General features: G+C 41.1%; 1 protein-coding gene across 1 annotated transcript in view; it reads right to left on the bottom strand.

Annotated features, from left to right (window-relative positions):
• BIRC6 (baculoviral IAP repeat containing 6) overlaps window positions 1–22,671 on the bottom strand; it is a 319,973-nt gene that overhangs the window by 287,262 nt on the left and 10,040 nt on the right. The window contains 7 exon segments of the mRNA XM_074949013.1: window positions 2,823–2,983; window positions 3,068–3,290; window positions 4,927–5,009; window positions 6,544–6,655; window positions 8,794–8,987; window positions 12,179–12,316; window positions 15,161–15,342. Of these exon segments, the coding sequence (XP_074805114.1) occupies window positions 2,823–2,983; window positions 3,068–3,290; window positions 4,927–5,009; window positions 6,544–6,655; window positions 8,794–8,987; window positions 12,179–12,316; window positions 15,161–15,342 (1,093 nt within the window).

The following is a 22,671-nucleotide window of genomic DNA, read 5'->3' as shown; positions in this document are numbered from 1 at the left end:
TGAGATGGGGAATAAAGTGGACCTGGGAAATTACAGACTAGTGCATTTAACTTTGATACCCGGAAAGATATTGGAACAAATTAACAATCAATTTGTAAATACCTAGAGGATAACAGGGTGATAAGTAATAACCAACGCAGATTTGTCAAGAACAAATCATGTCAAAACAACCTAATTTCCTTCTTTGACACGGTTACTAGCCTACTGGATAGGGGGAAAGCTGCAGACATGATAACTTGAGTTTAGTAAGGTTTCTGACAGTCCCAACATGACATTTTCACAAGCAAACTAGGGGAATATGATCCAGACAAAATTACTATAAAGTGAGTGTTTAACTGGTTGAAAGACCATATTCAAAGAGTAGTTTTCAATAGTTTGCTGTCAAACTAGGGGAGCATATCTAGTGGGGTCCCACAGGGGACTGGTACCTACTCCGTATTTTCATTTATGCTTTGGATAAAGGAGTGGAGAGTGCTTATAAAATTCACAGATGACACCAAGCTGGGAGAGGTGGTTAGCACTTTGGAAGACAGTATTAGAATACAAAAATGACAATCCTGACAAATTGTAGAACTGGTCTGAAATTAACAAGATGAAATTCAATAAAGATAAGTATTATACTTAGGAAGGAAAAACCAAATGCACAACTACAAAATGGGGAATAACCGGAGAGGCAGTAGCACTGAAGAAAAGAAACTGGGTGCTATAACGGATCACATATGATTGACTTATATTCAATGTACTCCAGTTGCCAAAAAAGCTACTATCATTCTGGGGTGTATTAACGGGAGTGCTGTATTTAAGACATAGGAGATAACTATCCTGCTCTACTCAGCACTGGCGAGGCTTCAGCTGGGAACTAATTCTGGGCACAACACTTCAGAAAAGAGGTGGACAAACGGGAGAGAGTCCAGAAGAGAGCAACAAAAATGATAAAAGGTTTAGAAAATCTGACCTCTGGTCACGTTTAGTCTTGAGGGGAAAAAAAGCCTGGGGGGGGGGGGGGCCTAATAACAGTCATCCAATATGTTAAGGGCTGTTAAATTGTTCTCCATATCCACTTAATATAGGACAAGTAGTGATGGGCATAATCTGCAGCAAGGGAGATTTAGGTTAGGTAAGAGGAAAAACCTTGTAACTATGAGGATAATTAAAAGCACTGGAATAGGCTTCCAAAGGAAGTTCTCCATCATTGGAGGTTTTTAAGAATAGATTAGATAAGCACCTGTCAAAGATGGTCTTGGTATACTTGGCCCTACCTTAGCGTAGGGGACTGAACTAGATGACCTCTTGAGGTCCCTTTCAGCCCTACACTTCCAAGATGCTTCAAGGCACCGGAGACAGCTGGAGTGCCCATTGCCACAGGGAAGAGACCTGTGGCAAGTCTGGCAGGGTTTGAACCTGAGGACTTGGGAAAAGCCATAGACCACAAAAGTTGAGGAGTTAAATTCAATGGGGGGGACCCCTCCATGCACAAAATGAACTAAAAAAACCCATACTAAATAGAGTAAATAAAGCTAAAAAGTAAGAAACGTGGGGAAACAGCTAGGAAGCAGTGGACACTACAGCTGCTCCATGTCAAGCCTCAGGCAGTAGAGAAGGAACTTAAGCAGTGGCAGGTCTGTGCCTCCCTACTGCCCACACCTGGGAGCACACAGTGCTGCACTGGGCAGACACAGTTTATAATCTGCTGTTGAGAGTGCACAGGCACACACACATATCCTATGGTGGAACACCAACAGGGATGTATACTTGAAGATGAATTTCAGTTAAAAAGAAAAATAAAAATTTCTGCTTCCATGCAGACTAGCTATTACTTTCTGGATCCCCTGAAGTTTAGTAAAAATGTTTAGAAAGGAGACAGAAAATTGTGTCACATCACCCTTCAACACTGACTTCCCCAGGAGCTTTCCATCAATGATTGTTTTATGGGCATGAGAGAAAGAAAGTCTACATTAAATTTATTATTATGCTCAGATATAGTGATAAGATCTCACAGAATACAGAGATGTATTCGTTGTGAATATACACAAGGTGTTTTTTGGCAACTGCCATCCTTCCCTTTGCCTGCTATCATCTCTTCAGTCTGCATCAAGTCATAGCTAACAAATTGAAATGCCTCAGGACAGGGTTTGTATTCTCTTTGTAAAAGGCCTTGCAAACATACGATTCTATAAACACACATTTCATAACCAAGGTAAGCAGTAAGGAAAGAATTATAGTTCTTAGTACTTCCATAGTAATTTGTACTTTAAAAGCAGTGTACAAACAACCAATTAATAAGACATGGAAAAGACAAGGTCTGGCAGCTCTTAAATAATTTTACTTGATTTCAAAAGCATAATGATTAGAAACTACACTTTCCAAAAGCTTTAGAACACTTGCATTTAACTACTATCCCGTGTGATTAAAATGAAGATCTATTCTTGAAACTTAAGTTCCCCTACATTATTTCTAGCTTCCTGCATCACAATATTTCAAGCAAACTCTGATAATGTATCCCTTCTACCTGCAAGGTGAAAACTGCACACATTAAGACAGATGAGGAAAGTATTTTTAAATATAGCTGGGGTAAAACAGAAGCTTTGAAAGAAAAATGATCATCATTCACCAGACGGGACTTCAGTGACATTTTTACATCACGTAGTAGTACATAAGCATTACCACTCCACATTCCACTCCCATCTCCATGAATAAGCAAATGATGAATCAATGATTTCTGCTTTCTAACTAAGTGTGAATAAATTTAATGGCATTTCTAATACATTATCCAAGATGGATCATTTTAAAAAGATATTTTTAAATCTGGAAGGTTAGCATACCTGTCTCCTTCCAATTTTGGTATATCTGAGCAGCTAGAGGAATCTTCTAGCCATGCTAATGTTGGTCTCCTTGAGTCAACCCCTGAGCTCTGTTCTCCTGACAACACAAGCTGTTGAACAATTGCTGGATCATATGCATTGATCTCAAACTTTAAGTGAACCTGAACAAATAAAAATGTAGAGGTGTACATTGATTTAAATCTGACAAAAAAACAATTACTACTTAATTCTTAAATAAGATGTACCTTCATAAGTTTGGAAACATCCCATATGCAGATCTTTCCTCGTTTTGTTGCTGCAGCTAGAAAGTGAGGGCAGCTTCCTGATCCAAAGCAGGCTATCCTGTCAGTGCCATCTGTGCAGGGAAACTGTGCTGGACTTGTTGCAAGTGTGACTGAGAGGGGTACGTTCTGTGTGTGCTCACCTTTGACAAATGGGCAGTTTGGGGAATGTCTCTCATGTTCAGACCTTTGTGCATTAAAAAAATATATATATCAAAACACTGGCTTCTCAGAGCGGCAATTTTGTATTAGAATACCCGCTACTAACTATTAAGATCAATTTCCATGTTTGTGAAGACACTATATACATACTGCAGAAGTAATATCTCAACCTGTAATAGAGTTGAATCATACAATGAAATTGTTTTAACCAGAGTATAAGAATACCATACTGTTACTGATTCTTAGTTTGTGGTTATTTCTCAATAACCATATTGTATGAAATGCTTAAAGGACTTCCATGTATCCAACTGCAGGGGATTTGCATACACCATTAAGAGAAATAACCATGAAGTTATCATGACAACTGCTGGGCTCCGACTGGCTACTAATGTCAAAAGAGCAAGCAGTAAGATGCTGTAACAAGAGAGAAAATTTAACTCAAGAGTATATACAGTATCATCACTTGTAATACCAGACTTCATCTTTAATGTAGCTTTAGTAATAAGTGAAGTACTGTTTAGTTCTACATTTCTCCCTACAGAAAGGAACATTGAGAAATGTAGAGTCTTAACCAATAAAAATTAAAAAAAAAACTAGTAAGACAAGTGTGAAAGATTTCTGAATTAAATTTGTGCAGTCGGTGGAGATACTGAGAAGAATCATAATTCTTTACTAACACCTGGAGGATAGTACCAAAGAAGAGAAAATCATCAAGTGTTGTAAAAGGGGTAAATAAGAAGCAAAGAGCTAAAATTTAAAAAAAAAAAAAAAAAAAAAAAATTTCAGGCCAGCCAGAATGTAATTTAGCAAATGTGACAATTTAAGACATGTATTTAAGACAAAGTTAGATCAGGCACCTAGAAGCAGGTAAAGAAATGCACTCATGCATACATTGGACAAGTCATTTGAAAACTAGTGATCCCTTTATTTAAAGGAGGTAAGATCCAAATCCGTTTCTCTTTTCACACTTTATATCAGTAACCTCATCAACTGTCACACCTAAAACAGAATCCTGAACTCAAGTATTTACAAGTGAAGAGATTTTAGGTAAACCTAGCATGTCAGAAGACAGACCATTAAAATGTAAAATTATTCCAAATGAGAGAGAGAGAAAAACCAAGAGCTTTCACCAAGTGCAGTTTCATTCTTTTCCTGTTTTATAGGTAGTGCAATATTGTGCTACTTAAAATGGCAGGACAGTTTGCATTTAACACTGGTATTTTTGGAAATCCATTGCTTCAAAACTTTCTAAATACAAATGCATAAGAAGAACTCAGGGAAGGTATGTCTACCAAAGTGCTCCACTTAATTTTTTTCACCTCATATATTTTCATATTATACAGAAAGCAAAATAAGTTTCACATTCCACAAACACTTAGGGCATGTCTACACTTACCTCCAGAGCAATCGAGCCAGCAAGGGCCAATTTATCGCATCTAGTGAAGACGCGATAAATCGATCGCCAAGCACTCTCCTGTCGACTCCGGTACTTCACTGGAGCGAGAAACGTAGGTGGAGTCGACGGGGGAGAGTCAACAATGAAGTGAAGACACCGCGGTAAGTAGATCTAAGTATGTCAACTTCAGCTACGTTATTCACGTAGCTGAAGTTGAGTAACTTAGATTGATCCCCGCGCAGCGTAGATCAGGCCTTAGACTCACCAAGGTTCATCTGTAGGCTCCCAGCATACCAAACACACACTGCAGGTAAAACACATGGCTCTGTCATCTCCTGATGAAGCAGGCTATAAAAAGAGAAGGAAGTAGTTGTGCATCAATGATGTCAACATATCAGTTTGAAAAGAAACAATTTAACTAGTTATTTTATTCTTTTTTTTATACTGTATACTTTATTTCTGACAGCAAGATTTAAGCATTACATCCATATGCTGCACATAAGTTTAGACAGCAAGAGGCAGTATTTTAAGTTGAAAAAGTACAACACTACGCTACTACGTAAAAGACAGACGGAGCACTGCAAAACTTCTCTGGCCAAGCCACTGGAGATGAAGGAATATCAGAGATGATGCTAGGTCTCAAACAAGAAAGAAGAGTAATTACTTTAAGTAATTTTTGTTGAAAAAAGTCACACAACTGTATGATACAAAACAGCTGATAAATAATGCTCAGATTTTGTTAACATATCTGCAAATTTTTAAATACCACCTAAAAGACTGAAGAATGCAAAACTATCTGCTAATCTGTTAGAGTGCAAATATTCCATTCCATTTTGTCTCTCATACAAGAGCTTAACCTCCAAACTTAGCATTTTTCCCTTTGTTCCCCAAGTCATTAAAGTACAGTATATCTAGGAAACATTTAAATGCAACTCCATGATATTTCTCATGATACTGCATTTGTTCTTGGTTGAAAATTGCTAGCAAGCATGTAGGGTCTAACAAAAAAAAAAATTCTTTACTAAGTATCACTAGTTATTTTTAGGCTGCCTTGCAAAAAAGGCTCACCTTTTAAATGCATTTAACAGCCTTAGCAGTTGGCAAATAATGCTGATTTCAGTGGATGTAAGCTAGCCTTACAATAAACTAAAAGATCTACTGTATCACATATGGATTTACATAGTGAGAGCTATCTATAAGAAAGTGCTAGAAACTTAAGGGAGCTAACAAAAAGCATGGGGAAACAACATTAAAAAAAGATTTGTGATTATATTTAACTGATTATTCAACTAGCCCTAGATGTGTTTTGAACCTTCACCACATTAAGGAAAATTTAAAATGTTATTTCAATAAGTCCCATTAAGTCAGTCTAATTTAGTGAACAAAGAATTCAGATCAAACTTTTTGCTTTTTCTGCCTTACGTAAGCTCTCTCTTCATAAAGGAGAAAGCTTTCAGTTACACAGAAATTGTTCAGTAATCTAGTGAGGTGAAAATAAATTAATGTAATGTCGATGATTAACAGAATCTGAGTAATTATTTTTGGCCAGAAATATAGATTTAAAAAAAGAGTGCTACATATATGGAACCCAAATCATTATCCTCCACTGACCATAGTCAAAAAAGAACTGACCTTGGAATTATTCTGGGGACAGCCTCAATGCACTTAAAGCACGAGACACCTCCTAGCTAGAAAGGGCTCAGTTACTTCAGAATTCTTGAGTTAAGAATTTCTGCCTGTTCTTGTGCTACAAACAGATCCAAGCATAGGAACCCATTGAGAAGTTTATCTTTGAAGAGCATTCATACGCTTTCCTCTGTATCTCTTTTAGTGTAAAATATGGCAATAATGTATTTATATCTAAAACTCATCATCTTTTTACCTGATGATAGAACCCAGCTTGAGCCATGGGATCTGGCTGCGCCCACCTATACCCTACATGAGGCCATGAGGTGAATGTCTCCCGTCTGTTAGCCTCACTATACATCAAGGACCTATAAAGAGACATTTTATGTTATCCAAAGTGTCATTTAGAAGAATATTAAATGACTACAGGCTGCACAAACATCTAAGAAAGCAAATGCCATCAGTAAACAGATAAAATTAAAATCAAACTAAAATTAGCCATTTTTACAACATCAGGAAAACTATGGGAAAGAATGGTTTATCAACACTTGGATTTCAGAATATTTCTTCAAACAATTTAAATATAAGGCAATAAATACGTGATCAATTTCAAATGCAGGAATAAAGTTTGAATGTACTGTAATCTACTATGCACTCTTCAGCCAGATGTTTAAGCATTAAACACTATCAAAATTATTCTCCTTGTCTGATATTCAAAACCTATCTAACCCCTAAAAATGAGGTATACAACTATCTGAAAATCCCACTGAATAATCTTTGCTACCAAAACCAGACTAGGATGCCAGGGATGGAGATACATACTTTGCTGTATCCAAAAGGTCATTATTTTAGCACAAACTTAACTGAAATTATGCCAAGTCCATGTAAGACAATATGCTACATCATAAATACATTGTATGCTAAATTCTGAATTATGCAGCTGAGGTTACATAAACCTTTATTAATGCTAAAGTAATGAAACCTGTATCTTTTCTAGTTTCCACAACTGTTTATCTTTTCAGTATGTTCCACACATGGGTCTTAGGGGATTGAGAACTGTATAATACAGTGGTCCTAAACTTTTTGGACCACTCACTAAGTGACCCAATCTCATCCCATAGTGCATCATATCCCAGACACCTTTGCAGGTGAAAAGAATTGTACTATGGTGGGAGCTGGTGCTGTTGAACAGAGGAATGCCCCCACCTCATCACCTCTCATTCTTTAGAGTTTCAGGTGAGAAAACACAGCAGTCCTGAACAGAGTTTCAGCTCCCCACTGCCTCTCCCCTGACAGAGTCTATTCTGCTGCCAGAGCCTTTCACTGCAGCAGGGAAAGGCTCTGGCAGTGGAACACAATACTGCTAACAATAGCAGTGTAGATGTGGGAGGCACTGCTTGGGTAGGTAGTGAGCCTGTGTAAGGTATATATTGGGGGTTCAGGCATGTAGGGCACTCTACTCTACTCACCTAAGCAGTGCCTCATTGTCTACACTGCTGTTTATACCCATGTTAAATAGGTGTGCAGTGTCGGTACTGTAAATGTAGATGTACCCTTTTGCTTAACACGCTTGAAACTAGAAATTATGAAACTGGGAATTCAAGGTAGTTTTATTCCCCATCTCCAAGATCAGTCCAAGGAGTTTTCTGCTGCCAAGTGAAGACACTGTAAATAGCTCTTTATTTGGGAAACTGTAGTATAAAAAACAGTGTTGCACTATTGTTGTGCATAAGAATTAAGTTTGGTGGTCTATACTAGGTATATGAGTGAATGTATGTGTTATGATGTCTATCAAAACAGACATAAATGACTCTCACAACACACTGACAGCCACTACATCAATTTGTGGTCATATCAACTCAAGCTGTGAACTTGGGAGATCCAACAATATAAGCAGGGCCTGGATAAGTTAAACCTTGCAGAGAAGACTAAGGAAAAATATATGTGCTGCAGGAAGTGGTTTTGACACTTTGCTCCAAATAAATATCAGTACAGAAACATGCCAAAAGTTAGTAAGCAATGGCCTAAAAATATACAACTATAGCAACCTAACTAGCAAGCAGGTAGCATTTATTATCTTAACCGTAACAAGGCATTGCTGGAATCAGGAAAAGATCAAGCAATAGCAAGACAAGTGCAGTTTTCTCCTTTTGTTGCTGAAAAGGAAGTGATTGAAAGGAAGCATTTATACTCTGCAGAGGATGGCACAAATTTAAGAGGTAGGGGAATTCAATCAGTCTTCCACTAAGGAAGTAACACCCAGGAGTGATAAATCTACAGAGGTAGTATCCTTTGGAGAAACAGTAGTTTTATTTAATAATGCCAAAATTTGTAAAAAATCATTTACACTAAACCTTTACACATTAACCAGTTTCTGAATTCCCCATTTTCTTTTCCCGCAGATGGATAAATCCAATTTCTCCTTATTGAAGAAATCAGAATGATCCACAATCTACTTTGATCCAGACAAAAGGTAAAATCCACCATTAACACTTTTTTAATATACCTGTCCACAGATCGACCAGGTCCCACGCCAAGTTCTGGTCGCGCACTGGGTAAGAGGTAAGATAACCTATCCATCACAGAGGAGGCTACAGGTAAGGCAGCAATATTTTGATTTATCTTCTTAAGTTCATTTACAATGGCGTTGGCGACAGACTTCAACACATGATGAGGAAGATGGAACGTAACTGTTGCCCACTGAATTAAGAAAAAACGTTCAATTTGATATTCAAAAAGTTATTACAAGGAATTACAATACAAATATTTCACCTGGAAATCAGAAAGAAGAATCAAGAAATACTAATGCCCAGTCTTGTGTTTAATAAGAGTGTCACTGACGTTAGCATCAGAATACTAACACAACACAAACATTTGTTCAATTTTCTAAAACTGCAGCTCATGAAAACCGAGTGCATTTATTACAGCTAGTAATCTCATTTGATTATACCGCTCAGTGCTGCACAGGGCAGCCAAATTCAGCAATGTGAGCTCTAAAAATGCCTCAGTTAAGATTTTTTTTTGGTGAATTATAATAAAAAATAGTTGAGTCATTTGAGTAATAAAAGCAGGAAAAACATGATACCTTAAAACTTAATATGCTTTTTTTTTTATCCCAATTTAGTTCTCAGTCAGAAGTGTCTTTAATGTCTGAAGAATTTTTTTTTTTTTAACAAATAAAAGTCCTGAAGTCATACCGTTGCTCTGTAGAGTTTTAGTGGGGATTTTTAAACAACCACTTGTTTGCAAGTCTTTGGAGGTTAAGTTTGATGCCTACTCAGAAAAGAGTTTGGAAACAGATCTGATATTTAAACGTTTTATAAACTTTTTTCTTTAAAAAAAGTTAAAGAGGCAGATCATCCTTTATTCAAAACTTCAGCATTCCATACAGTATTCCATTTTGCAGAGAAATCAGGAAGGTTGTTAGAGGACTAAACATGTGTCCACTTTTAAATGGAAATTGGTATGCAAAACAATATGGTTTCTGGTATTATGATTTATTATGAATTTCAGCAAAGGTAACTAACAGGTACACTGAGTTTCCATAAATTCAAAGATTACTCAAAATGCATCAATTTTAGGAGGGTCCAGAGGTCCTTTGGACACTTCACTTTTAAATGTACTCTTGTGCTACTTTACCTAGTTGCCGTGTGCGCCACATACTTGCAATTAAGTGTAAATTAACCAATCAGGGTCTTTTTACTACGTTATTAAACAATTAAGTTATCAACTTGCACTGAAGTATTAGCTTATTTCTCGTGAGGATACACACACACACTAAATATTTACCCTGTCATACTGTTTTAATATGAATATATAGTACTATAGCCAGCTATTACTGCAGCTCTTTTGGGTAATATTGATTGCTAATTTGGCTCCTCAACCACGGAGGTCTGAGTATCACTGCAATAGAGCATTTCATACTGAAGCAATAGCCCCACCAGTCAATCCCTGAGAATAGCATGTTAATGGCCACAAATCCCTGGATTAAGAGTGAAACACACTACAGACCAGCCCCTTGTCAAAACAACTTGGGCAAAAGCATTTAAATTACATTTTAAAAGTTGAAAAGTGTTGCATTGCTTTACCCATTCTGTTATCTGTATGTTCTGTATTTTGACTGTAAACTTTGGGGTCTTTCTTACTGCTCGTAAAGAGCCTAACCTATGGATGCTACATAAATATTTATTTTATGTTGATGTGAAGAGTTAGGCAAAGATTTTAAAGTTGGTTAACTGTTTTCAATTACATTTTGTTGCTGAGGAATTGGAGGGCTTTTTCCTTTTAGGCCAAATCCTGTTACACTGTAGACAAGGAAGTTTACAATTCAAACTCATGTCTCACAGGAACAGAAAGAATGAATTTTATACATGTTAGGAAAGGTAAGCCATTCTAGGAAGACTAGTGAAGCTGCTCAGACCAACTGTACTATTAGATTAGAATAGATTTACAGTAACTCCTCGCTTAACGTTGTCGTTATGTTCCTGAAAAATGCTACTTTAAGCGAAATGATGTTAAGTGAATCCAATTTCCCCATAAGAATTAATGTAAATGGGTGGGGTTATATTCCAGGGAAATTTTTTTCACCAGACAAAAGACCATATTACATACATATACACATACACACACACTGCAAGTTTTAAAAACAAACAATTTAATACTGTACACAGCAATGACGATTGTGAAGCTTGGTTGAGGTGGTGAAGTTATAGGGTGGAAGAGGGTGGGATAGTTCCCAGGGAATGCCTTGCTGCTAAATGATGAACTAGCACTCAGCTGAGCCCTCAAGGGTTAACACATTGTTGTTAATGTAGTATCACACTCTACAAGGCAGCACAAATGGAGGGAGGAGACAACATGGCAGTGGCTGCAAAATATTCCCTGTGGAAACTGAAGGTGATGATGAACCCACGCTATCCCACTGGAGCGCACCACTACCTCCACTTTCCAAAGTGCAGAGAGGGGGGATGTGCATGAGTGAGTGACACACCCACACACAGTGCAGGGTATTGGGGGGGGGGTGATGAGTGAGAGTGAGAGAGAGACGCGCATTGCCCCTTTAAATACGCTGACCCCACTCTAAGTATACTGCCTTTTTAAGTAGATCAGCAAGTTGAGACAGTAGGTGTGACCGGAAGCTCCCTCCATCTTGAGCCCTGTCCTGTCCCCCCCTGCTCTGTGGAGATGGGTTACAGGAGCGGGGAGGAGGGGGGCAGGCAGACACCCTGACATCAGCACCCCTCTTCCCCCCCATCCCCTGCACAGCAAGCAGGAGGCTCCTGGGAGCGGCTCCAAAGCAGAGGGCAGGAGCAGCACACGGCAGTCGGGGAGGGATATCTGAACTGCCCAGCAATTGATAGCCTCCTGGGTGGCTGCTGCACAGGGAACTTAGGGCAGCTGATGGGGGGCTGCTGGTCCACCCTGGTTCCAAGCCCCCACCAGCTAGCTCCAACGGGCTGCTCTTTCTGCAAGCAGTGGACAAAGCAGACAGCTACCAAACAACGTTATAAGGGAGCACTGTGTAACTTTAAACGAGCGTGTTCTCTAATTGATCAGCGACGTAACAATGAGACAACGTTAAGTTAGCAGTTACTGTACTATGTGTACAGAACTAAGGAATGATGAATAAACTAAAACTGGTCAAGGCTATGTTTAACCCCCGGAAATACTCTATATCCACACACTAGAAAAAGTTGCCAGTGTTTAGCTGCATTCTTCATCGTGGCTTTCAATGAGGTTAAATTAATGTTACCAAGAATTCTTGAACTGCAATTCATATAGCAATTCAAAAGTGACCTACAAAGCCCTTAAAACATACAATGGAAATGAACTTTTAAAAAAAAAAAAAGAAAGAAAAAAGTGTTAGAGAATTTTGGAGACACTTTCTTCACCTTTGCAACTTTATGGTTTGCTGCTGTCTCATGTGAGGTATTTTTTAAGCCATCTTTCAGTTGTGTGATGAACAAGTCATATCCCTCTGTGCTGGAGACATCTACCTTCTCTATGCAAGCACATAACAGTTGCTGAGCCTAAAAACACGTGGAAAGAAGCAAAATTAGTGTCTAGACACAGAAGCTACTATCCTGGAAAATTTAAGACCTGATGGATTCAGCAGCTAGATCGACTTCCGCAAAGATTTTAAGAAGTGCTGCAGGTGGCGTATACAGTATTTCTGTACTTTTTTTTTTTTTTTTTTAAATAAACTGCTGTGTGCTGAATGCCCCAAATAACTCGAGATAAGAATGAGATAGCAAATGTGTATTTCACTTGATTCTAAGGTCACACTAAAACCAGATCCAAATGACAACTTACATGATGCATCATGTATTCTGATGAAAACTAAAGATGAGCAATGATTAGCAACCTGATCCCAGTCACTTTTCCTTAGCAGCCAATTCCATGGATAAATCTCTACAGTAAAGCTTTTGCTGGAAGTAACCAGTTGCAAGATGCCTGAGGAAGTATGACTGAAGACCAACAACATGTGGCGGACTAGCCACAAAAATAATTACAGCAACATGGCACACCAAAAGTGGAAAGTTTTTGAAGACTAGCTCAATCACACCAGTCCTATCACCTGGATCTCCAGCCATATTCACCATCACCCCCCAAGCCTGAATCAGAAGTGCAAAAGGCAGCAGCCAAGAGCAGGCAACTATGTGCCTTTACAGCCATAGAAGCTTCTTTAGCCTTTGAGATCAGTGACAAACTGAACTGCTAATTTGGAGACAGAAGGGTAAATTAGTAACAAAAAAAACCAATGATATTTTGAGAAGAAATAGACAAAGTGCTGGGCAATATGAGGCTCAAAACAATATGCTAGAAAGACTGCTCATGATTAACATTGCAATATTTTAAGAGTAGCAATACCACCAAGAAATGCACACAAATTTGAACAGCATAACCTTATTTTATCTCATTCTCCCTTGCTCCTAGTTCTCACCATTGTTACCCGCAGGTCTACAACTAGGTTTCCAGATATCAGAGGCAGGAAATGTATTTTATTTGCAAAGCACATTGCACAATTCCTACAGTATGCTAACAGGCCACGTTCTGAGGAAGCAATTTTGTCAGATCTTTCATAGTTCGGAATTGGGCAAAACAAATATACTTCCCAATGCCATGTGCTAGCTTGCAGGCTGGTAGGTAGCTGAAGATGATCATTTAAAAGGAGCACTCGTTCCCAATGGCACACACTGTGCCACACACCTGGGGTGACTCCTGAGTTGCTGCCTACCAACCATTATTATGTACATTGTTTTCACTCCCCATAGAGCAGTAGACAACGGAAGCAAACCAATAAGAGTCTCCCAAGCTAAGGCTGCTCCTCAGAGGAAGAGCAAATTAAAATCCGCATGGCTCCTCACACTTCCTGAATCCTTCAGGAGACGAAAACTTAGCGTATCGTGTGATGAGTTTAGAGAAAGAATATTTGGGAGAAAAGAAAGAGCAGAAAGCCTCAATGTTGTCACATGCCTATTAGAGATGGGTACAAGATATAGAACCTGATTTGTAGACGTACTATACCAAAAGTTAATAAATGTAGAGTGCGAAACTGGTGAAAGTCTTGGACTACAAGGGAATACGGAGCCAGGCATGGATGAAGGGACTCTTCCACCTGATCCAGTGCACTCTTCAGAACACCTGTTTAAAATTTCCTGGGACTCTCGGGGGATGGTGTTACCACCTCTAATAATGAAAGGTAACTATACCAGACTGTTCTTGCATTAAAATAGCATTCCCTGCTTTTTTCCTGGCAATAAGGCCCTAGACTACCTGAAGCTGTTCCTGCTGATCTCCAATTCCTTCCCAAACAATAGTCTTTAAAGAGAAGAGTCACTATCCAGACCAAAGAAAAGTATCCACTACCCACTGTTTTTGGTACAGGGATCTTCTTGCTAAAACTGACATGGGCATGGAACTGAATACTGTTTGTATCACATCAAAGGTGACACAGCAAACAAGCAGAACCCAGGAAAGTAAGTGTGTTGGGCTAGTTAGAGTCCTCATATGTGGCCTTGACACCCGCCAACCTTTTGTGGTCACCCAGAAGGCATATAAGCTGCATATAATTGGCAATGGTAGCGGTAAGCCTGAAGACTTGGAAAGCTCTTTTCAGAGCTAACTATCAGCATGGGCTTTTTCCTGAGTAAAAATTATGGTCTCATGTTAACATGTTATCTAACATGTGCTAACATATTTTGCAAGAGTCTGGCTTTCCTCAACCAGCTTAGTATATGTTAGAAGTACACTGCATTGTCTACAATGGACTCTCTTAAAATAGGTTAGCTAACATGCAAACATCACACCTTAACTCCTAGTCTAGACAAGACCCGAGGAATCATACTTCCATCATGAGCTAGATGGGCAAGCTTCCTTCAAGTGATATGCAATGACCAGGTGGTATTTGCAATCACCTCTCAGGTAGAGAAAAATTAGTTGATTAATGGAGGCAACATGTTAGCCATTCATCCCTCTTTCCTTGTTTTTGAAATCCTAGAAGGCACATGATCTAAGGGCTCCATAGGGTAGGAAACCTGGGCAGTGGTTTCTGGAACGGGTAGCAGGAGCTGCTGCTTGGTTGACTACAACAGAGCAGGAAATGAGTCCCTATTTCTAGTGATTGCTGGACAGGTTTCTCTTCTGAAATGCCTCAGTTGGATAGCAGAAGCAGGACTGGCTATGTGCCCTTTTTGTTCCCAGATTTTAGCTTGGACTATACCCCATCAAGTTTTGGTGGAGGGTAATTACTGCTTTATGGTGATTTACATGATCCCATTAAGCATGCAATCCTTTAATATTAAATTAACAACTCAGGACAGTTTCATTATCTCTAGTATAGAGTCAGTATATACTAACAATTTAGAACTTACCTCTGTAACCGGCAATTCAAGTTGAACCACATCATCTTGCTTTGAAACAGGTGTTTGCAGAGCTGTGTCTAGCAGCAAGATGCCATTGAGGTCTTTCCTACATCCAACTGCATAATCATCCACAAAGATAACTTTATCCACAGCAGAAATATATTGACATTTCACCCGTCCACCTGGTTTAGCTGCATGGGAAAATACAGAAGAAAATGCTATTAAAAGAAGTAGAATTATTTATCAAAATCCAGTCAAATGTTTTTTGGGACATGAGATAACTTACTGATTATTTAGCTAATTTTTTAATGTTGAAGTGGCAGTCCAGGACTAGTTTTTTAATAGTTATATGATCAGATATCTTGAAGGCTATTGTGCCTTCTGGCAAAAGTCACTTTAAGATTAATGACATTGTTCATGTATTCTTGCCAAACAATTATCTATGACCATTTTAAGAGCTATAGTAAAAGCAGTCAATCAAGTCCGACTTTCAGTAAAAGTCTTAGTTTAGTTTTGCATGTATGTGGCAAACAAACAGTTTGCATTCATTCCTTTAAGATGATGAGTACCTCTTCTTAACTGCAGGTCAAGTTAATGGTAGGAATTAAGCTGTACAGTGAACAGATAGATCAAGCTAAAAACCCAACAGCTGCTCAGTACTGCGGAGATGGGTGAAGCCTCTCCAAGGCCAAAGGGGACCACCACATCACTAGTCTAACCTCTTGTATATCACACTTCACCAACAAAACCCAGCACCTGTACACCAAACTGAACAACCAAAATATGACTGCACTATTATGTTCCACAGGCACAGAACAGGTGCACCAATGCCTGAGGCCCCTGCAATGGCAGGGAATTAATTGAGATACACCCAGAAAATCCTAACTAGTGACCTACAGTCCATGCTGCAGAGAAAGGTGGAAAAAAAACCCACGGTCACTGCCAGCCTGACCTGGGGGAAATTTCCTTCCTGACCCCACATATGGTGATCAGTTAGATTTTGAGCAAGAACCAGCCAGCTAAGCACATGAGAGAGCATGCTCCATGCCCCCTCAGAGACCTGGTCCTCAATGTCCCATCTCCAGCTGTGGCCATCCCTGATGCGTTAGAGGAAGGAGACAAAAAATACAGTAGGGGGGACCCCTTCCTGACCCCCTCCTTTTCATCTAGAAGGAAAGGCAAGGGACTAAAGCCAATCTAATTAGTCCCAGGTAGACAAGATACCATAATCTGTACTCATGTATAGTCATCCTGATATTTTCTTCCAGGAGAGGAAAAATTTCAAATGAGGACTTAAACGTACCACTTCTAAAACTGTAAAACATTTAAAGACATTTCAACAACAAAGGTGTGCAAGATAGTAAAACTGCCATCTCTACAGTGCTCTACTTTCATGTGTAACAGAACAATTAGAAGCCAATCAACCTCAGCAGAACTTGATAGTCCAGATCCCATCAACTTCTGAGTAGTTTCAATTATTTTTACCAATACATATCATTTTACATTTATGCAAGGTAACGTATATTGCCCCCATCCTCTTACACTTCAGATTAATTTTAAATATCTCACAGTCCTCCAGAGTTTTCAGTAATGGTCATCCACCACAACTTCAAAACCTCCTGTATACTTCCTCCTCCAAATAATAAATGAGCTAATCCATTACTAACCTGAAAACTAGGGCTTTGGAGCCGTACTCCGGGTCTGCTCCAGGCAAAAACCTGCTGCTCCGCGCTCCAGCTCCGGGCTCTGCTCGAAAGCCCTGCTGAAAACTACCCTTCTATTTATAATCTGACTATGGCTTCACCTTAGCACCTATGGTTTCTCCCTCAAACGCAAAGTGATCTACATAAAACCTACAGTTCTAAAGTCATACATAATCTGAAATAGTTGTGACTGATGCCCTCATCCACTAAAATTTTGGTATCAAGGACCCCTACACTCCCCTGGTTTCCTTAGAGAAGTTTGTCTGTCAGTCAATGTACTGCCTTTGCAGATCCTTGCTGAGAGGGGCACGTGCCCCACCTCAGGAACCACTGAATTATATAGGAGTTATAAAGCCTTAGTTCTAGCTGACCTAAAAAGGAGAGGACGCTTCAAATGGAAAATCAAACATTTGCAAACTATACTCTTACCAACATGCTGGAGTTCCTCAGAGAGAAATGTCTATGGACAAATACAACTGCAGCCAAAGAAAATAAATCATTCTATAGAAAAAAATCATTTCTACGGACAGTAGCAAAAGTATTAAAATGTAAATTCCACTTATTTAAGCTTATAATTCATTGTCTCAAGATCTCATTGAAAATCATTTATCATGTTCAAAATTGACAAGTATTTGACATCTTCAAAATTATGCCATAAACTGCAAATATAGTTATCGCCTCCATAAACTAACATGTACTATACCTACTAGAACAGGGGTGGGCAAACTTTTTGGCCCGAGGGCCACATTGAGGTGCAAACTGTGTGGAGGGCCGGGTAGGGAAGGCTGTGCCCAGGGATGAGCCTCCAAAAACTTAACTGGTTCCCTCCTCACCCCACAAGGGGGTCGTGGCCCGCCCCCGCCCCCCGGGACCACTGCCTCATCCAACCCCCCGCGTTCCTTGATGCCCCCCCCGGGACCCCTGCCCCCTCCACCCTCCTCCCCTGACTGCCCCAAGAACAGGGTAGGAGGGTCTTGTGGGCCACCGTAGTGGATGCCCACTCGCCCCTAAGAGCCAGAGGGACCTGCTGGGGGGCGAGGTGGGGAGTCCCACCGGTGCTTACCTGGGGCAGCTCCCGGGAAGCATCCAGCAGGTCCCTCTGGCTCCTAGGGGTGGGGTAGCATAACTGGGGGGGAGGGGGGAGCAGCCACTCCCCCCACTGATCACATCAAAAGTGGTGCCTTCGGCACCAACTCTGTGGGTGCTCCGGGGCTGGAGCCCCATGGGGAAAATTTGGTGGGTGCAGAGCCCCCACCAGCAGCTCCTGGCCCCAGCTCACCTCCGCTCCGCCTCCTCCCCTGAACATGCTGCCCCACCCTACTTCTCCGCACTGCCCCCCCGGCTTCCTGCAAATTAGCTTTTAGTGCGGGAAGCCAGGAAGGGCTGAGAAGCAGGCGGCGGCTTTGTGCTCAGGCCCAGGGAGGCAGAGGTGAGCTGGGGCGGGGAGCAGTTCCCCTGCGTGCCCCCCGGGTTACCTGCTGCAGCACGGGCTGCCCTCCTCGCTCCCCCCCCCCCGGCCCCAGCTCACCTCCGCTCCGCCACTGAACGCGCCACCCCGCTCTGCTTCCCAGCCCTCCCCGGCTTCCCATGCAAACAGCTGATTCGCAGGAAGCAGAGCTGGGGGGCCGTGTTCGGGGGCGGAGACAGAGCGGAGGCTGGGCTTGGAGCTGCTGGTGGATGCTCTACACCCACCAAATTTTCCCCAGGGGTGCTCCAGCCCTGGAGCACCCACGGAGTCGGCGCCTAAGGTGCCACGTTTGGCCAGTTGTTAAATTTAGAAGCCCTTTTAGAACTGGTTGTCATGGTTCTAAAAGGGCTTTAAATTTAACAACCGGTTCCAGCGAACTGGCTCCAGCTCACCACTGGCTGTGCCTCCCCAAACAGCCTGGCCCCGCCCCCATTCACCCCCTTCCCACCCCTTGACTGCCCCCCTCAGAACCTCTCACCCATCTGACTGCCCCCTATCCAACACCCCCTGCTCCCATTCCCCATCCCCTGACCGCCCCAAACCTCCTCCCCATCCAACCGCCCAGAGTGCTGCCCACGCGGCAGCATGGCTGCAGGGGAGGGGGAACAGCCCCACGGGCTGCATGTGGCCTGCGAGCCATAGTTTGCACACCTCTGCACTAGAGTCTTTTAGTTTAATAAAATAGTCTGGGCTAGAGACTTTTTCTATGAGATTATCAAGAGACTGTTTCCTTTATATTTGGATTCCTTCAATTTACTTTTGCAGAAAAGCTTTTGCTGTCAAAGGATGATCATCAAAAAACTCTACAAGGATATTTACGATTGCCACCTGGACTCTGTTTAATGTTTACAAACAGGAAAACTAGCCTACTTTCAGTTCCTAGAATTTGAATGAAATGGTTAAATGATATCCCATATTCTACCTACACCTACAGAAGCAGATACTGCAATCAAAGACTGCTGAAGTTGCAAACCCAACTCTCAACAGCTGACTAATAACTTCCAATAGTTCAAAGGTTCAGCTCCAAGTTCTGAAGTGGACTGTGGTCTATATATGCTCTTGTGATAGCAGAACAGTCTAAAAATCAAGAATTTCAGTTTACAAATCACAGGTCCAGAACCAGGGTTTGGAAAAGTTTTAATTATCCTGGAATCATTTGAACTGGATCCTCCAAAATATTTCTAACCTTGGCAAATCATGGAACATGGAACACTACGAGCAGTCATTCTAAATTACCACCCTCCATTCCACCCCCAATCACTAGTAGTTCATAGCATACTTTCTTTATACTCTTGGCATTGACATGGCTCATTTTTTCCTACACATCCCTGGCTTACAAGAGTAGGCAAAACAAGAGTCAAGCCTTCGTTCTACAGTCGTCAGGCAAACCGGTGTTCTGCTGGCAGAGTGATAGTCCAAACCAACAGTACTTGTACTCCCAAGAAATATAGAAAAATTGAATCCAGTCACAGATCCATTCCCAAATCAACAGTAAATTGGGGATGACAGGAGAAAGTATTGCAGCATGTATGCAGCAGAGGGGAAAGCAAAACCCACTCCAGCAGCCAAAGGATGGAAAACGCTCAGCGCCTTCCATATGAGAAGTGAAGCATACTGAAAAGAGGAGCAGTGTCCAAACTGAGGGGCAGATTTTGTTGTCTGCGGTTGAATCTCTTCTCCTGTACAGAGAAGGGTCGTCCCTGCTTATGGTCAACATCGGACTTAAGATGATGACCAAGAGCAAACTTTTTGCCTGTGGCAAGCATCTGAGAGCAAATAGCATGTAGATTCATCATGCAATTCTGTCCCCTTAGAGATTAACTCATTCCCCTCCTGCCCCCCCCCCCCCCCAAGACTCCTACTTCAATCAACGTCCAGGTTAGACAGTAAAAAGTGATTTCAGTATTTTTATTTTTGTTGTTCTGTAAGCAGATCTGTGCCACATTCACTTTCCTTCCTGACTAAAATATGCTGCTTCAATTGTTGTAAAACTGGAGTGTCAATATCGGAATTTCCATACTGGATCAAAACAGTGATCCATCTAATAGAGTATTCTGTCACCCATAGCGGCCAGTACCAGTGAATCAGAGGAAGGTCCAAAAACCCCAAAGTGAGTAAATAAGGAGTAACCTGTTCATAAGGGAAGTTTTTTACAAACCCTCTCACTTACAGGACAGTTTATAACCATTCCACTTTTTAAAAATGTTATCTAATGCTCTTGTTGTCATTATAGAGAAGTGAGATTCTCTTTGAAATTGCACTTGTGTTTCTAGCTGAATTTTGCACCCTGTTCAACATCCCAAAACAAGTCAGACCAGCTTGAAAATTGGTAGGTCAAGTCAGAGTCCAGGGTGGAGCCTGTGGCAAAAACCTGAAGTTATTTTAACAAAAAGTGCTGGAGATAGAGTACTCTAAAAACTGAACTGTTTTCAAAAATTACACAAGTTTAATACTTCTATTCACACCAAGGAAACACATGAATCTTAGTAGTGAATGCTCTTTGCCAAGATCTAGTGTAGTGGTACCTAAACTTTTCCCATCGTGCCCCTCCTTACCAGTAACGGAATCTGTCCACACCCCCCACTCCACTACTGCACAATTGGCTCAGCAGAGGAGCTTGCGCTGAAGGCAAAGCTGGGGGCAGAAATGGGGATGGGGGAGAAGCTGGGCTTAGAGGCAGAGCTGGCCTGGAGGCAAAGCAGGGGTCTGGCTGGGACTGCAGCTGGGCTTGGGGGCAGGGTGAGGTTAGGTGGCACTCTCCCCCATCCCCATGAGGGCTAGCTTGGGCCCTGCTACATGCCCCTGCAAACACTGCTCCATACCCCCCTAGAGGGGCACACCCCACAGTTTGGGGACCACTGATCTAGTGCATGGTAAGTACCAAAACAATGCCCATAACTTCAAATATAGACATTATTAGGCCTTTAATTTGGAACTGCAAAGTAACATTACAAAATGCTAGAAATCTTTTCAAATCACTGGCACAACTCCCCTTTCAGAACAGGAAGGCATGGTGAAAACAGGCAAAATATAGTTGCTTGCTTCAAAATACCCTTTAACCTATGGTAGTTGCATTATGCTGGAAGCCCACAAGTTTCAGCTATTCCATTGACTAGTGTTCATAAAGTTGTGCATGTCAATGGAGTTATTCACAGGGGAGAAAGCCCCAGACCTAAGAAAGGAAGGGTTCAAATGCAGAGAGCGCCTTCTTCTCGAAGCTGCCAGAAGCTGGAGGATAGAAACAAACATTCCTTCCCCCTTCCAACTGCCAAGTATGAGTGGGGAGCTTCAAATTTAAAGAGACATTATTATTGGGAGACTGCCCCCGTGTTAGGGAACAGAGCAACGAAAGACTAAGGAACTAAGCTGTGCACTAAGCTGTGCGGATCTACAATAAGCAGAACTAGGTCCAGAACTTCATGATGAGAAAGGAGGCTTTTCTGTACCTCTATGGGAAGCTAGCTGACATTGCAATACCAAACCATGAAACTGAGTGTTCCCCTCAACAGGGACAACCAATTTGGGGTCAGGAAGCCCAGAGAGTGCGCTCTTTGTGGTGTAGGTTTGCAGGTCATAGTATGGTGTATATGATTAAGATAGCAAGTGTGCCAGAGATCATACAGCTGAGCTGCCCAAACCGAGAGCCATTGATGGAACCACATCCCCATTCTGGGCCTCTCATTTGGTCACAATTTTGGATCCCACCCAATCATACTCAAACAGCTGCTGTGGATGACATGCTGAGCACTTCCAGCTTGACTGGCAGCAGTGTCTCATGAACCTGAGGGAATGAAAAAGCCTGGCTGTTATTAGGGAGATTGACCAGGCAATGGGCTTTGCAAATGCCACGAGTGGAACAAGTGCTGGCAGAGTAGAGGAAGTGGTGGACAATTCTGCCCTCATGTGAAGCTATATCCAGCCTTTTACAAATGCTAACTGTGATATTTGTAAGAACCTGCAAAACTTTCTCTGTGCACAAATCTGTACATTATGTTTCACAATAAAGAGCTGAAGACCTACTGCAAAGGATCCCTTACACACTCCTTCCTCCTCCTGCTAAAATGGACAGGCTGCCATCTCCCCTGCTAGTTAGGATAATGGATATCTATTAGGGCTGTCAAGCAATTAAAAAAATTAAGCGCTATTAATCACACTGTTATACAATAATAGAAAACAGTTTAAATATTTTTGGATGTTTTCTATATTTTTCAATATATTGATTTCAATTACAACACAGAATACAAAGTTTACAGTGCTCACTTTATATTTATTACAAATATTTGTGCTATAAAGAAACAAAGGAAATAGTATTTTTCAGTTCACCTCAAACATATACTGTAGTTCTAGCT

This window comes from Natator depressus, chromosome 3, assembly GCF_965152275.1.
Source record: "Natator depressus isolate rNatDep1 chromosome 3, rNatDep2.hap1, whole genome shotgun sequence".
Classification (NCBI taxonomy): domain Eukaryota; kingdom Metazoa; phylum Chordata; order Testudines; family Cheloniidae; genus Natator; species Natator depressus.
Note: the sequence above shows the minus strand (reverse complement) of the source record. Positions and strands in the feature narration are given on the sequence as shown.